Source organism: Lynx canadensis, chromosome B3, assembly GCF_007474595.2.
Source record: "Lynx canadensis isolate LIC74 chromosome B3, mLynCan4.pri.v2, whole genome shotgun sequence".
NCBI classification, from domain to species: domain Eukaryota; kingdom Metazoa; phylum Chordata; class Mammalia; order Carnivora; family Felidae; genus Lynx; species Lynx canadensis.
This window is the reverse complement of record NC_044308.2, coordinates 29,113,937-29,130,438: the sequence shown is the minus strand read 5'-3', so window position 1 is coordinate 29,130,438 and position 16,502 is coordinate 29,113,937. Positions and strand designations below refer to the sequence as shown.

General features: G+C 42.1%; 1 protein-coding gene across 3 annotated transcripts in view; it reads left to right on the top strand.

The window, feature by feature from the left end:
• Nucleotides 1-16,502, top strand: part of SCAPER (S-phase cyclin A associated protein in the ER) — a 508,094-nt gene that overhangs the window by 469,613 nt on the left and 21,979 nt on the right. For all 3 annotated transcript variants that reach the window (XM_030317623.2, XM_030317622.2, XM_030317624.1), the window contains 2 exons: nt 738-975; nt 6,724-6,873. In XM_030317623.2, coding sequence (XP_030173483.1) covers nt 738-975; nt 6,724-6,873 — 388 coding nt within the window. The remainder of the gene's footprint in view (nt 1-737; nt 976-6,723; nt 6,874-16,502) is intronic.

Genomic DNA, 16,502 nt, shown 5'->3' with positions numbered 1-16,502 from the left:
CACGGCACTGCTTGCGAGTTATTAAACTGACTTCATGGTGATTTGTATAAAGCTAATCCAGCACTTGCTTGTTCTTGGGAGTCTGGTGCCTACAACCTGTCCTGCCAATATTCCTTGATGATGAACCGTGCTTTCAAAAGCAGGTGAATTGTCTCCTCCCCACCACAGTATACCAACACATTACAGAGCCCTTTTTTTTTTCTTAATTTTTTTTTCTTTTTCTTTTTTTTTTCTTTTTTTTTTCCAGAGCCCTTTTTTTTGAGGCCTCATTTTCCTGTTAGCTGTCTCCCCTGAAAAGATTCCCTTTGTGTATCCAGAAAAGAAACTATGGGATTTCTGACTTCTGAGTCCCAGTAGCTCTAATGGACTCTGTCCAGTTTGCCCAGATGTAGACTCTAAGCAAAGTGAGCCTTCCTAGGCTGCAGAGGACAGGGAGGGTGGGTGGCAAGCTCAGCACTGGCTGCACATTGCTCATTTGCTGCTGCTGCTGCTGCTGCTGCTGCTGCTGCTGCTGCTGCTGCAACAGTGAGCAGGTCTCCCAGGGGGAGAAAAGGGCAAGCCACTGTGCTCTCGGGCAGGGGAAGGCTGCATTTATTCCTTGAGGTTTCTTGTTACCTTATTATACAACTCAGATGGTTTGCTTTTAACGGTCTGCTTGTCTTGTTCCATCTGACCTATAAAAATGCTAACATCCTTTAAGTAGATTTCTTTTAAAGAGTTGAATGTTTCTTTGTCAGGTCAAACAGCGTATTTGACAATAATCGCCAGGATCCCACAGGACTAACCGCTGCTCTTCAAGCCACAGACCTGGCTGGAGTTCTGCACATGCTCTACTGTGTCCTCTTCCACGGCACCATCTCGGACCCCAGCACAGCCAGTCCCAAGGAGAGTTACACTCAGAACACAGTCCAAGTGGCCATTCAGAGCTTACAGTTCTTCAACAGTTTTGCAGCTCTTGATCTGCCTGCTTTCCAGGTACCAAGCATTGGTTAGTGATGGTGTTAACCAACCAAGAGTTAATATTTTAGTGTAGATAATGCTGTGAGGTTCCTCTCCTGGATTGGGACATTAGGAGTAAACTACAGTAAAGGAAATCACAATATACATCATTTATTAAGCTACTGTCATCTGGGAACTATTTTAGATACTCTACATATGCTTTCTCATTTATTCTCATGATAGCCCTGCAAAATATTACACCCATTTTGCAGATGGAAAAGCTAGCAGTTATTTGCCCAAGGTTACACGTGGCTATGCCAGGACTGACACCTATGATTTTCTGATTTCCCCAAATCTGTGTCACTCTGCTACTAATAAATCTTCTGTGTTGATTTCTTCATAGAAAGGCATTATTATCCCATCAACTTTTAAATGTTAAGGAAAGGCTTACATAAACAGAACCAAAGTTAGATAAATTGTTTTGATTGATATGACTTTCTGTGGATGATTTAACTGATTTGTGTCCGGTGTAAAGTGTATGTATAGTTATACGTGCACACCCCCATAAATTAAGTTTTTATAGCAAAAGAAAGAAAAATTGCTTTATGCTGTAATACCAGACTGTCAGCTTAGAAATAGATTTTTTTTTCATGTGGGAAATTTAATTTTCAAAAACACTGAACCTTTGGAACAGAGCAAGCCCCAAGGAGTAGACTTTCTCTTTCAGTTTATTAACTGTCAAGTGATTTCATTAAAAAAGGAACAAACTTGGCAGATGATGAACCCATAATTTAGATGAATTGCTTTGCTCAGAGGGAGAAAGGGAAAAAGGTTATAGAGATATAAATGTATGAAAATGGTGGTCTTTGGCCATTCCCAACTAGACGAAACACTTGTTTTGTAGCTGATGACAAATGTGGAATTCTTGTCTTCCTGTCATTTTGTGCACAACAGGAAATTAGTGAGTAAGTTGTATCATTGGGCTCAATAGCTTTCAACTTGGTAGAGTTAGTTTATCCATCACAAGAACAGAATCCTGTTTAGGGTTAAAGCATTTCAGTTTCCAAAGCAATTGAACACTATAGCCTTAGATGGTAACTACATAATGTGTAAAGTTCTGAGAGTTTACAGGCACACCTAATAAGGAGATGTCTGCTCCAGAAAATGCCAGTGATTCTTGCCTCTGGGTTGAACATCTGTGTTTTGTGAAGACCCAGGCCCATTGTGTTCTGTGTGGAAACAGCTTGGAAATCCGGAGACACTAGTTTTTGTCCTCAGAACATGGAGACCAGCAGTCTACCCATCAACTAGTCCAACTAGAGTGATTTCCGTTGTTACTAGGGATTATGAAAAGAAAATATCTAAAAACTGTCTCTTAGCATCTAGTTTTATAGGTCTTCTGACCAGTATTTATACTGCTGCAGGGTGCTCCACATCATAAGCAAAATCATCTGTATTAAGTCAGCCATTCCATGAGTCACTCTTGAATGTCGGATCCCAGATCCATGTGCTCCCCACACCATCCCTGTGAGCTCACAGCCTGGTCAGTCTCACTCAAAAGGAACACCACTGAACTCCAACCAGCCCTGCTCCCCGAATGGCCTTTAGGCACAGTTGCCAATAATGTTAGAAAAATCAAAAGCTTATTTCTGGAGCAAATGTCAAACTAACATAAAGACCAAGATTCTTCCTTTCCAGCTCTTTGCCATATCCAGCCTGAAATGTACCCCCTACTTGAAAAAGCAGCAGGAAAGATACCAGAGTGACTCAAGAGTGTTCAAGCCATTCTGTTTTTTATTTTATTTTTGTAATATTTATTTATTTTGAGAGAGAGAGAGTGCAAGCAACCAGGAGAGGGACAGAGAAGGAAAGAGAATCCCAAGCAGGCCCCTGCACTCTCAGCAGAGAGCCCCATGCGAGGATCAAACTCAGGAACCTGTGAGATCAGGACCTGAGCAGAAATCAAGAATCGGACACTTAACTGACTGAGCCACCCAGTTACCCCTGTTCAAGCCATTCTTAGAATCAAATGCCCTGCCTACCAAGTAGAATGTCCTGTTCTGGCTGGTTCTTGATAATTCTCCAGTACATTTGTTTCTTTCCTCTCTGTCCTTCATGCAGCTCCATATTACTCTTAAGTCTCTCTTCCTGTTTTTTTTCCTCCTGTTTTCTTTTATCTTAGTCAATTTGGCCATCATTGTTTCTCATTCTCTCCCAGACACTGTTCCCAGGTCTTCTTTTCTCTTGAACAGGTGCCTGGACCAGGAAAGCTCACAGGGGCCTCCCCCTGGCTGCCATCCTTTCAGTACTCAAGGTCCAGCACATGTGTTTTTCTTACACCTCATCAGTATGTGCAGGGACCCACATGCCCAGAATTTCTAGCATCAGAGCCTTTAATGATTACCTTATTGTTCCAGTCACTTTTATGCATTTAAAACCAAACAAAAAAAACTTAGTTACAACAACCACTTTATTATGATCACAGATTCTATGGGTCCAAAATTCAGGCAGGGCTTATCACAGTAGGGGTGGCTTGTCACTACTCTCTGATATAGGGCTTCAGGTAAGAGGCTCAAATAATGAGGTGGGGGGGGGCAGGTTGACACAGATAGCTGGAAGCTAAATTTATCTGGAGGCCCCTTCGCTCTCCTGTTCAAATCGTGGGATGACTTAAAGACTAGGTTCACCAAGGACTGTTGGCCAGAAACACTACATGTGGCTTTTCTGTGTGACTTGGGCTTCTTAAAATGACACGGTGTTGGGGCGCCTGGGTGGCGCAGTCGGTTAAGCGTCCGACTTCAGCCAGGTCACGATCTCGCGGTCCATGAGTTCGAGCCCCGCGTCAGGCTCTGGGCTGATGGCTCGGAGCCTGGAGCCTGTTTCCGATTCTGTGTCTCCCTCTCTCTCTGCCCCTCCCCCGTTCATGCTCTGTCTCTCTCTGTCCCAAAAATAAATAAACGTTGAAAAAAAAAAATTTTTTTTTAAATGACACGGTGTCTGGGTTCTGAGTGAGTATCCTGAGAGGAAGCTTCCAGAAAACAAATGTTCCAAAAGAAACAGAAGCTGCATGGCTTTTTAGGACCTTGCCTTACAAGTCATATAGCTATATATCAACCATGCTCTTGGCTAAATCAGTTATAAGCCTTCTGGATTCAAGGGGAGAAGGCTTAGGCCCCACCTCTCAATGGGGGGGACTGTCAAAGATTTATAGACATTTTTTAAACCACTGCACTCTTTTTAGCAAGCTAAAGTAAATCGTCCACACAGATATCATTGATGTAGATGGGTATCTGATCAAGCATGTAATACTCAAGTAAATATAATACAAATATACAATACTTGCATTGTAATGCAATTGAGAGAGTTTGGGAGAAAAGTACTATTTTTCTGATAAATGTGGTCAGAGAAACTCGTGTTCTAGTTCATCAAAACAACTTACATGTCAAAAGTGAGATTTTTAGGACCTATGTTAATAAAAGACAGGAAAAGAGATTTTAGGTACAGCATGGATCTGACCTCAAGAAAAAATCTGGGAGACAGTTTATGAATTGCCTGTGTGGGTCAAAGGAACTGAAGAATAAAATTGAAATGAGATAAATGGTCTGACCTGCTAAACAGGATAATGTAAGACATGTTGACCATTTGAGTCCCAATGCATCACAAGAATGCAGAGCTCTAATAGGCATCCTCATCAAACCTTTCTGCATCTGGAGTCAGACTGATGTGACTGTAAGCCATTATACCACCTTAGAGAAGTCATTTGAACCGTTATGGGCTCAGTTTCTCATCTGTAAAATAGAGATTAAAAACACCTACCTCACAAGTGTGAGGATTAAATGAGATTACATAAAGGCACTGTTCTAGCTAGCAAATAGTAGGCCCTCAAGAAATGTGGACTGGGGGCACCTGGGTGTCTCAGTCAGTTAAGTGTCTGACTCTTGGTGTTGGCTCAGGTCATGATCTCACGGTTCGTGGATTTGAGTCCTGTGTCAGGTGCTGACAGTGCAGAGCCTGCTTGGGATTCTCTGTCTCCCTCTCCCTCTCCTCTGCTCATTCTCTCTCTCTACCCACCCCCGACTCTCTCTCTCTCTCAGAATAAATAAATAAACATTAAATTTTTTAAATTTTTTTTAAATGTGGACTGACTCAGCTTCTGAAGATAAATAATTTACCCAAACCATTCTGCAGATGTTGATTCAGAAAGTTAACTTTTGAGTGAAGCTTCCCCAGTGCCCCTCCACACTTGTGTGAAGCCATGAACCTGTGTGCTCGTTTTATGTGGAACCCATCATGTGCTAGTAACAAAAGGTTATCCACTAGACTATTTTCTTAGCTTGTTCCATTTCATTGTATACTAATAAGGCTGTCAAAATATTTTTCCCCCTTCAGCAAAGAGTCTGATTTCACTGTGAATTCATATTGGCACAGATGGCCTTGAGATCCCGGATATTGTATATTGCATACACTTTGACAGATTTTACAATTGAAGGTGGTCTCAAGAAACAAATCAATGTACTGACTTGGCAATTAATTCTGACTAAAAAGGAAATATAGTTTCCTTGAAAAATTGGTTTAATTTTTATATTCAAACTTACATGCCCCTTGACCTGCTCTTATCAGTGAAGGTTAAACAGAGGGCACTGGGTCACAGCATGCTGGACACAACTAATTAAATAAGGGCTGAGCTGAGAAGGTGTCACTATTTGATTTAAAGGAACAGAGCTCTCCTGAACCTCTTTGGGGCTTGAAAAACATTTTGTCTCAGGGCAATGAAACTGAGACAGAAGGCACTCTTAAAATTTAGCAGTAATTTTATTTCCACAATACTCACTAACAGGACTGTGTTTCACCACTGTTAGGCAAAGTGAATTCATTGAAACTTCTAAGCTGCTATGTATCTGACCTGGTTCAAGGCCACCAAGACCTCAAATGAAGAGATGAGTTTAAAACGCTGCCTTTCCCCACAGGCCAGCAGTGGTGCTTCATTCCAGTGTCGGCTGCGAGTGTATTCTGTAGGCTTCGCCTCTCCCCTTTGCCCTCCTGTCGCTCTGTCTGTTTGACATGTTTATTAAATAGAAGCTTCAGGCTGCACAGACAGACCCAGGCTCTCCTCCTGCATCGCCCACCAACAACAGCCCTTTGCCTGTCTGGGGAAAGGATCCCAGAAGCCTCATAGTTGAGGGGGCTTCATGGTTTGTTTTTTTTGGGGGGTCAGGGTGTTGTGTTTTTTTACATTCTTTTGGGAACATTGGGTTTATAGGGCTGTTTATTTGAATAATAACCAGTTGTTATTTATATTGCTTTCCTGTTTGAACATAAGTAAATAATTAGAATTGTATTTTTACCCCTGTGTTCAAGAAAATATTTTCTCCTTCAGAAAAAGAAAAGTATTAGAAGTTAGCTAAATGGTAACAGGAGATTCACAGGAGAATTTTAGCATTTTTATATTTTTCCACATTTTCTACAATGAGACTATTTGTACCATGGGAAAAAATAACTTCTTACAAATGGAATAAACAACTATGCTTTAGGTGGATAGTATGTCTTGATCCACAAAGTAAGAGTATTTCTCCATGTCTCTTTTCAGGTTAAATGTTACATTGATTATGGTCACTTATTAGAGCAAGAATCTCTAAACTGAACTGTCAAGCATAGTGCTCTAGAAATTTCCTATGTTTTTCCGGCACCATGGCAGAAAGTGCACAGGGTCCAGTCTTGCTTTGTGATTTGCAGCCCTGCCTGTCCCTGGGATGGGGAGTTCTAACTGCTCCTTGTCTTTGTCAGTCTATTGTAGGGGCAGAGGGCTTGTCCCTTGCATTCCGGCATATCGCCAGCTCTCTACTGGGCCACTGCAGCCAAGTCTCCTGTGAAAGCCTCCTTCATGAGGTCATCGTCTGTGTGGGCTACTTCACTGTCAACCACCCAGATAACCAGGTAAGAGGCCCTGGACAGTTCCTCAGGCAGCTCCCCCAACACTGAGAGTGTGAGGTATTGGATTGAGAAAAGGCAGGCTAGCCTGCTGGAACCCATCTGTCCTGCGTGAGGCCCTTTAACCAGACTCCAAGGACACCTCTCTGCCTTATTCTACCCAAAGAGATTTGATCAGCACTAGATGAGCACTAAGGCTTCCTCTTAGAGTTATAAAAATAAAATTTTTTCAATAAAATATTCAGTACCCAGAAGCATCTACTCCCTTACCACAGAGGTTCTGATGTTCTATCCATATATTTGTTTCATTGTGATGAGGTAGAGTGCATCTTTCAGTTCGGGTCATTTTGCACGTAGCATTAGAGTCGGGTGCTTTATGAAGCCACTCTTGGCACTTGGCTTCTAGTTGCTTAGGGGGTGCTAGGTGGTGTTGGAGGGGGGCCTGAGAAAGCAGGACTTGGGCTTCTTCCCCTTGAGTCACTCAGAGTAGTTTCATTTTTAACTGTTTGGATTATGTGGTTTCCAAGCAAGATTTCATTTGTAAATAGGGTTCTGCTACTCTAAGAACTTGGGAAAACTGTTACCGATTTCGTAAAATAATAATAATGATGATGAGCACCTTATTTCTCTTCATTTTTAAAACCAGAGTAATGGCATAACTAACACATCAAATAGTAGTTCCTGATAGCCTCATTTATCTAAAACCTTCTGCAACCTCAACTGTATGGATTATAGCTGAGAAAAAGGCCTCTGGACAACCATTAACCCTCACTTCAAGCTTAATAAGTTTTATTTTAGGCACATCTCTAACAACCGTTTATTAGCCTGCAGCAAACTAGACCAGGGCAGGAGAAGGACAGGAGTTGGTTATAGTGACAAAGCCAAGTTCAAGGTGAGAGCGGGGAAAGAAAAAATAAAAATAAGGCAGGGCCGAGAACTCAGAAACCACAGCCATCTGGATGAAAGGAACACTAAACCCTGTATTTATTTCCGAGAAGATCTGGATGCCCCCAGTGCTAACCTTGAATGAGCATGGAGGCAAAATGTATGTTCTTTGCATTCCCTTTGAAGAAGGTTGAGGAGCATGCAGTCCATTCTGGAAAGAATTTCATAGTTAAAGTATAGAAAATGTGGACCAGAACAAGTGTCATTTATAGAAAAGTTCCTCTTTTCCAGACACTGGTGCCAGGAGAACAGATCTTTTTCACCTCCCCCTCCCACCATGGGAACATTCTGGAAGTGCTTTCCCCTTGCTAACACCCCCCAGGTAGCGATGCATTGTCCTTTCCAGGCCCAGCAGGTTCATAAGTCTCTTACAAGCTGCTCTCACCATCTGAGATAGCCACTGTTAGCATTTTGGCAAGTTCCCTTACAGTCCTTATTCTGAATACTTTTTCCAGTTTTATTGAGATATAACTGACATACAGTTTTAGTGTACAAAGTGATAATTTGGTATGTGCATATTATACAAGATTAATACCACAGTAAGCTTAGTTAACATCCATCACTTCACATAGTTACAAATTTTTTTCTCATATGGTGAGAACTTTTAAGATGCACGATCTTAGCAATTTTTAAATGTATGTGTGATACAGTACTAGTCAACATGCTGTACACTACATCCCCAGAACATATTTATCTTAGAACTACAAGTTTGTACCCTATGACCACCTTCACCTGTTTCACATCCCCACCCTTCCATGAATATTTTACGTAGCTGAGATCATACTGTACATACATACTGTTATATCCTACTTTATACACTTAACATTACAGGTCTTCCTTTACTTACACTGGGGTTATGCCCCAATAAACCCATCAGAAGTTGAAAATATCTTAAGTGGAAAGCGCACTTAATACACCTAGCCTACTCTCAGGATGCTCGGAATACTTACATTAACCTACAGTTGGGTAAAATCGTCTAACACAAAGCCTGTCTTCTAGTACAGTGTTGAATATCTCATTTAGTTCATTGAATACTGCAGTGAAAGTGAAAAACCCAGTGGTTTCTGGGTAGGGAATGGTTGTTAAGTGGATCAGTTGTTTACCCTCATGATCGCGTGGCTGACTGGGGGCCAGCTGGGAGCTGCCGCCACCCAGCATCACCAGAGAGTATCTTATCAGTAGCCTGGGAAAAGATAAAAATTCAAAGTACTGTTTCTACTGAATGTGTATCACTTTCATAAAATTCAAAAATCATAAGTCGAACCATCAGTCAGGCACTGTCTGTGTATCAAAACCATTCTTTGTGAATATCTATATTGAAGTATAGTTGACACACCTGTTGTGAATATCGTTTTGGCTGCAGGGCTCTATCCTGTGTAGACAGCCCGTGGTTTACAACTAATTTCCTGGTTTTTTTTTTTAAATTTTTTAATGTTTATTTATTTGGGAGAGGGGCAGAGAGGGGAGAGAGAATCCCAGGCAGGCTCCATGCTGTCAGCACAGAGCCTGATGTAAGGCTCAAACTCATGAAACTGTGAGATCATGACCTGAGCTGAGATGAAGAGTTGGACAGTTAACCGACTGAGCCACCCAGGCACCTCCAATTTCCTGTTTTATACTTAAGTTGTTTATTATGTATCATGACACTATCTACTGGACTTGTAAAGAGGTCATCTGTGGATGTGAGAGTATTTTGCTGTGTTACAGTTCTACGGCAAGAGATAAGCTCCTTCACCATATCCGCATTCGGAGATGGTTTGAAACTTTTTGCTTAAGCCAACTCTGTTGTAATGAATTTGCTGAACTCAGAATTGTGTGGGATTTCAGAGAGTTTTTCTGCCAATGCCAGGTCACAGACTGATCCTTTCCTACAGATAAAGCACACCTCCTAAGTATCTGTGGGCTCACCAGAGTGAATGGGAAATGGGGTCAGGGGAACTGGCATTTGGAGATGCCATGACAGAGCAGTGACTGGGCACGTTGGGGCAAGCGGAAATAGACTAAAAGGGCAGAGAGAGCATCAGGCAGCACAAGCAGGATACAAGTGCGCTATGGCTTGTCATCTGGGGAAGAAGACACAGCAGCATTTGGAGATCATTGTTGAGAAGTGAGCTCACTAAGAGAAAGAAATTAGAAAAGGGAAAAAAGCCAGATCTTCTATTTTGACACCTAGCCTCCCAGAAAGATTGAATATTAAACTGGACATCCACTTCTGATTTGAGGCAAGATCAGAGAAGTCAGTTCAGCCCCAAGGCAATTAATGAAAAGCAACAATCTATGAGAAGAAAGAATGTGATAAAAAGTAGAGGAGAAATCAGAAATCAATAGACTTATAGTAAGTGTCAAATACTGAGACACTGCATCTTATGGAGATGTGGTTTCTAAGCATAACCCCTGATATTTGTAAAATCGTTGATACCGTTTTTCCCATCTGGTGTCTTTTGGACCTCATTAGCACTTCAGTGAGGGCGTAAGTACATCAGGATGTAGTTCTGCCTCACATACAGGTAAGGGATCGGGATTTGAAGAGGTTATAAGTCCCCTGAAATGGTACAAAGAAATACAAAGATACAAAGAAAACTTTAGGTCCTGGGATGGTATAAATGAGCGTGTTTTATGAACACAAAATTGAACACAGTCTAGCAAAAGAAGGCCTGGGTTCTAACCCCCACTCTGCCACAAGCTGTGTGATCTTAAATCATTTTCCCTCTTGAGGCTTGAGCATGTTTGACTATACAAAGAGGTATACTGGTTCTGGAAATGACGGTGGTGATAGTGCACAATATTGTGAATGTACTTAATGCCACTGAATTGCAGGCTTAAAAATGGTTAAAATGGTAGGTTTTCTGTTATATATATTTTACCACAATAAAAAATGCTTTTTAAAAAAGGAAGTGGATTGTTCTAGATGACCTCCCTTGTGAGTTCCAGGAGTCTGTGATATTTTAAAGGCTAAGATTAGAACCACAGACAGACGAGCATTCTGATCTCATGAGGACTCCAAGCCATTTTGTGGTTTTTCAGATGCTCCTTGCCCTACTCTGGATCCTGTCAGCACCAGATGGCTTCATTAGCTGCCTGTCCACTCCATGGCAGTGAACCCTTAAAAGCTGCATATACCCTGGCTCCCCATATTAATAGAGGAGCTCCATTGACAAAACCAGTAAGCAGAGACTTACAGGTGAGATGTCAGGTGCCTTGCTCTGTGAAGCCATCTCTAGCTACAGTTGTTTCACCCGCATCAAAGGGTTGTGCTCACCAGCTCGTGGCTGGGCTCCATGCCATCCAGCTGCATGGCAGGGGCTAGGGAGGGGAGAAATAACCCCAAGCTTACTAAGAGGATAACTGCTCATATCCCAGTAGAATTAGGGAGTTTTCTGTAACTAAACAGCTGATTGTTTATTTCATTCTAAAAACTTGTTTTACTAAATTCCCTTTCTAATCTCCCCAGTAATTTGCCAAGTGAGTGTTTGCTGAGGGGATGTGGTAAATTCAGCTTTAAGGTCTCATCCTTTAAGGTCATAGATTCATGGAATCTTCACCTGAAAAGGCTCTGAAATATCTAGCCCAGCTGCCTCATATTACAGGTGGAAAAACTGAGGCTCAGAGGGAGGAAAGGAATTGCCAAGCCAAGAACTGGCACACCCAACTCACAACTTGCAGTCAAGTTCCTGCCCTTTCCACCTCTCTGTTCTTATGAAAGTGAATGTACTTAACCTGATGCCACATTCTCTAAATCAGAGGAATTTCAGAGGAAAAATTATGATGCTCAATTCATTTAATGCTTCCGTATCATTAGTCAGTCATGTTAATTTGCAGGGCCTGTTTGTGCACAGTGGATCCTTTGTTTTCTCCTGGGGAAACAGCTTGTGTCTTTAAAAGACAGGAGATTTTGAACTCCTGCTGCAGCCTAAGCCTGTTTTATTAGGTAACTGCTTTGCATAAAGGATTGGCACTTTTTATTTGCCACCATTTAGTCTATTAACTGCAAAGACAGCCCCCCTGATACCAAAGATGACTTCAGGGAAGAAACCTGGATAATAAAAATAATACCCTATTCTTGATGGACCCAATCATGTTTTCTATCGGGTTGCAGTTTCTAATTAAAATGTTTTTTTTAATCAAAAACTTCCTTGTATTTTATGGCAATTTCATGACTCTTTCTAAATCCCTTCCCATCTAATTATTATAATGAACATAATTAGTATGTGCTGTCAGCCCTTCACTTTATTTACATTTTATATTGAATAATTAAATGTGGTCTGATAATTAAATTAACTCGAATGACAGATTATTTGACTGCCTGCATATTACCGTATTGGGAATAAGCACCTTTGCATATTCATTTTAGTTAGTGACTTTTTCATTTGGAAAGACCCCATAGATCCTAACTATCAGAACCAGAGTCTCTTGTGGCAGTTGAAAGGAAGGATCCCTGTGGCCCACCCTCCCCCATCCAGCTTCTCGGTAGAGAAGTCCTTGCAAATCATTTAATCATCTGCCCTGCACTGGACCAAACGCTCTTGAATGCTTCTGGGGAATCGGAACGGACGAGTAAGGCTGGACAGTGAACCTTTTGAAACTAGATTCACCCTGAGCTGGGTGACATGCATTTCCCAGGTCTTTTGTAATTTGATGACTTAGTAAGAAAACCTAAACGTTGGTTGACTAAACATATCTGAAATGTATCTATTGTACTCACCTCAGGCATTTCCCTGCAAACAAAAACAGGGCACTTTCCTAGCTGTATACCATCTGCAGCTGAGGAAAGCAGACTGATGTCTTAAGAGTGGCAGTTTTCCAAAGCCCCAGTTCAGCCTTTAGAACTTTGAGAAGGGACCTAATTCCTACTCAAACATTCTTAACTTCACTCTTTGTTTTTCTCAAAGGCAGATGGTCCTAGGTCACACCCATTTGGTAAACTCCCCCGGCCCGTGCGAGTCCATGAATGGGGTCTGCTGTGGTGGGCTCAGGGCAGAGTCTCCAGCGTTTGAGGACTTTCTATTCTCCCAGTGTTGGCAGCTCGTTCTTCAGCTGTCACACAAACATTCACCTTTCTGTATTATCTTTCTTTATGTGACAGATACAGTTCCTTTCATAAAATGAAAATGTATCACGTCTAAGGAAAGCTTAACAATTTCAACAATATAACCATTTGACAGTTACTCTCTTTATATTATAATACCAAAGAAAAATGTGGGATTTTTCCCCAAAAAGAGAACAACACTTTCCTAATTAAACTTAACTTCTGCCTAAACATTTAACACTTCTAGTGAGTGACCCAGCTAGTATTACGATGGAGAAATTTGCCAGTTAGCACTTTGGGCTGATTGTATTAAGTCACCAATTTCACAGAATCCGCATAAAAGACACCTTTTACCTCGGTCATCTCTTTGGATGAATTTTCCCATGCAAGGGTAGTTGGAACTACCACATGCTCATAGCACATAAACCACCTGAGAGGTAGGGAACTCCTAGCCCCATTACCAGATCAACTGGAGTTGAAGGCAGTCCCACCAAGGAGCCCGCACTTCCACCACTCAGCATGAACACTGGCCACAGATACTTGTACTGAACTGAGAAAGAAACATTCTTCCCCCTGTGATTGGAATGGCTTCCTGATCTGTGACTCTTGCAGTTCCCACAGATCCTCCCGTCTGTGGTCAATGCAGCAGTAGTGAGGGTGGCACCCGAATGGATTCACATCTTGAATCAGTCTGCAGCTAAAGTTTTGAATTAGCTCTCCACTGGTTCTACAAGTCAGATGTCCTAGAGGATAAAAGCATAGGCTCTGAAGTCAGCTGGCTTAGAAATCCCTATTCTGCTCTATGCCAGCACTATGACTTCAGGCAAGTTACTGAATGCCGAGCCTGACTCCTAGTGAATGCTCATGAAAGGTAGCTGTTGCTACCCCTGCTTGCCCTGTCATCATCACCTTCATGACGCTGAATAATACACCTGATTCAGCAGTAGGCTAAACTCCTAATTCTTACGTAGTGATCTGAAACAAACAGGATTGTACAGGTAAACTATCCTTCCTTTGCCAGTTTCCTCAGGTTCTCATTTTTGAGGAACTCAGATCCAGAACATTGCAGTAAAATAACTGTCGTGAAATCTAACAGTAAAACTTTGAAGTTGGAAGCTAGCTATAGCTTTATCCCAGTTGGACTATAAAAAGTTGGGATCCCACGAAGGCCCTTCAGCAGTGACTATGAGACCAGGGGCATGAGTAGGGTCATTCTGAGGGCTAGTTTAACTGCAAGGTGGCATGAAGTTAATCATTCCTCTCAGTTCCATCCCAAGACTAGGCAGAGCCATGGAAGACACACAAGAGGAAGCCAAGAAAACCGTCAACACCCTCTTCCCAAGGTACCCAAACCCAGACCCGCTGAACAGGATGAATACTGTCAGGGCAGCTGTGTGCACAGACCTCAGTCATCCTTGCTCCCTTGAACGTCTTCTATTGGGACGTCAAACATGCATAAGAAAATGATGCCAAAGGGATATTTTATCCAGAGTTTAACTCCTGACCAGTGATTATTCTAATTTTTCTGGGCCTGCCTTGGTCTTCAGTCACAGAGGAACTTTTTTCATAAATCACTGAGGTAGATTATAAAGAATTAATGTGCAGTGGAGCGCCTAGGTGGCTCAGTCAGTTGGGCATCCAACTCTTGATTTCAGCTCAGGTCATTATCTCACAGTTCATGAGTATGAGCCCCGCATCAGGCTCTGCCCCAACAGTACAGATTCTAATCTCCCTCGGGATTCCCTCCCTCCCTCTCTCTCTGCCCCTTCCCAGCTCATACACACAACACTCTTTCTCAGAATAAATAAACTTTAAAAAAAAAAAAAAAAGGATTAATGTGTAATCACAAAGAAAACACCACTCCTGAGATAGGAAATTTTATTAAGACCCTCATTAGTCGCAAAAAGCCCACCACCATGGAACAAATGCTGGTGCAGCAGTCAGGACTGCTAGATCCTTCTACAGCTGCAGAGCTGACTGACCCTGGGCAAGTCACTGCCCTCTGGGCTTCAGTTACCTGTCTGTAAAAAAGGGTGATTTGAAGGGCCCCTCCTACTCTGATAGAGGATGGAGTGTGAAGTCATGGCCAGACCAACATAAAAAGATAGATTTAATCATTTTCATTTCTAAGTATAGTAATCACAAATATTCCACTCTAGCCACAGCTGGTCTCCTTGCTGTTCCACAGACACACCTCAAGCCTTTGTTCTAAGTGCTTTCTACTAGAATACTTACCCTCAGAAAGCAACATGGTTTGGAGAGGCTTCCAAACTTTTTCCTCAGATATCATGTTATCAGGCCTTCTCTGACCACAGTATCTAAAACAGTTACATAAGCCTCATGGTCACTGTTTCCCCTTTACCTTGCTTTATTTTCTTCACACACTTATTACTTCCCACCATGTATTTCTTTTGTCTGTCTCCGCACTCCCACCCCCACAGCATCCCACTAGAATGTAAGCACCTTGAGAGCAGAGTCTTGTCTCCAGTGCCTGCAGCGGTGCCTGGCACATAGCGATTACCTAATAAACGTTTGTTGATTGAATGACTGGGTGTTGAGATGATACATTTCTCCTTAGGCATAATACTGCACAAAAGGTTAAAATGATCTCAGATTTTGAAAGATACAACACTTCTATTTTACTGACCAAACCTCCTGAACTCACTTCTAGCTAAAAATTTAAGAGCCATTTCTTTGGCACTATGGGTTACTTATCTTCAAATCTGTTCTAAAAGAAATGGCTTTGTTTTGTTTTTGCTGGAGCCAGTAGTTTTGACATCCAAAGGAAACTGTGTGTTTAAAGGTTTGGCAAATATTGTGCTTGAGAACACAGTGGTGTGTGAGAGAAAAGCTTTGGGGGTGGATCACATCCTAGCCCCTCATTTCCATTGGGTGGTAAACAGAGGCAGGCTGTCGTGAAGGTCGCTTTCACTGACTATAGCAGAGAGACAACAAGTGCTAACTCACAGGGTTGTTTTGAAGAGTAAATGTCATCCTGATCACTCAGGTCTCAGATTTGACTCTCAGCTATGCCTGTGGGGTCTTTGCTCACCAACTTGGTGCCATTGTCATGACAAATCTACTCTGACTTATGATTTGGTTTTTAAAAAAGGTTTTTGGGGCGCCTGGGTGTCTCTGTTGGTTAAGCATCCGACTTCTGATTTCAGTTCAGGTCATGATCTCACTGTTTGTGAGTTCAAGCCCCAAGTTTGGCTCTGTGCTGACGGCATGGAGCCTTCTTGAGATATTCTCGTTCTCTCTCTCTCTCCCTCTCTCTCTCTCTCTCTCTCTCCCCCTTCCTCCCTCCCTCCCTCTCTCTCTGCCCCTCTGCCACTTGCTCTCTATCTCTCTCTCTCAAAATCAAAATAAATTTAAAAAAATAAATTCTTCTTAAAAAAAAAAAGATTTTCAACAGTTATGGCCCACTCTAAGAAAGCACACTGCAGGAAAATCTATACTTAAAGGCCCCCAAACCACCATATCATTCAATTTAATAACATTTCCTAAGGACCTCTTTAAATGTTTATCTTAAATCTCTTCACATGTAGTTCCTTTGAGAATATGTAGCTTTAGTGGGCCGTCAGATGCTGCACACCTTGTCAGAGAACCTGGTGTGTGAGAGCCCTGTCAGGGCAGCAGCCCATGGCTGGCCTCTGCTTCAAGG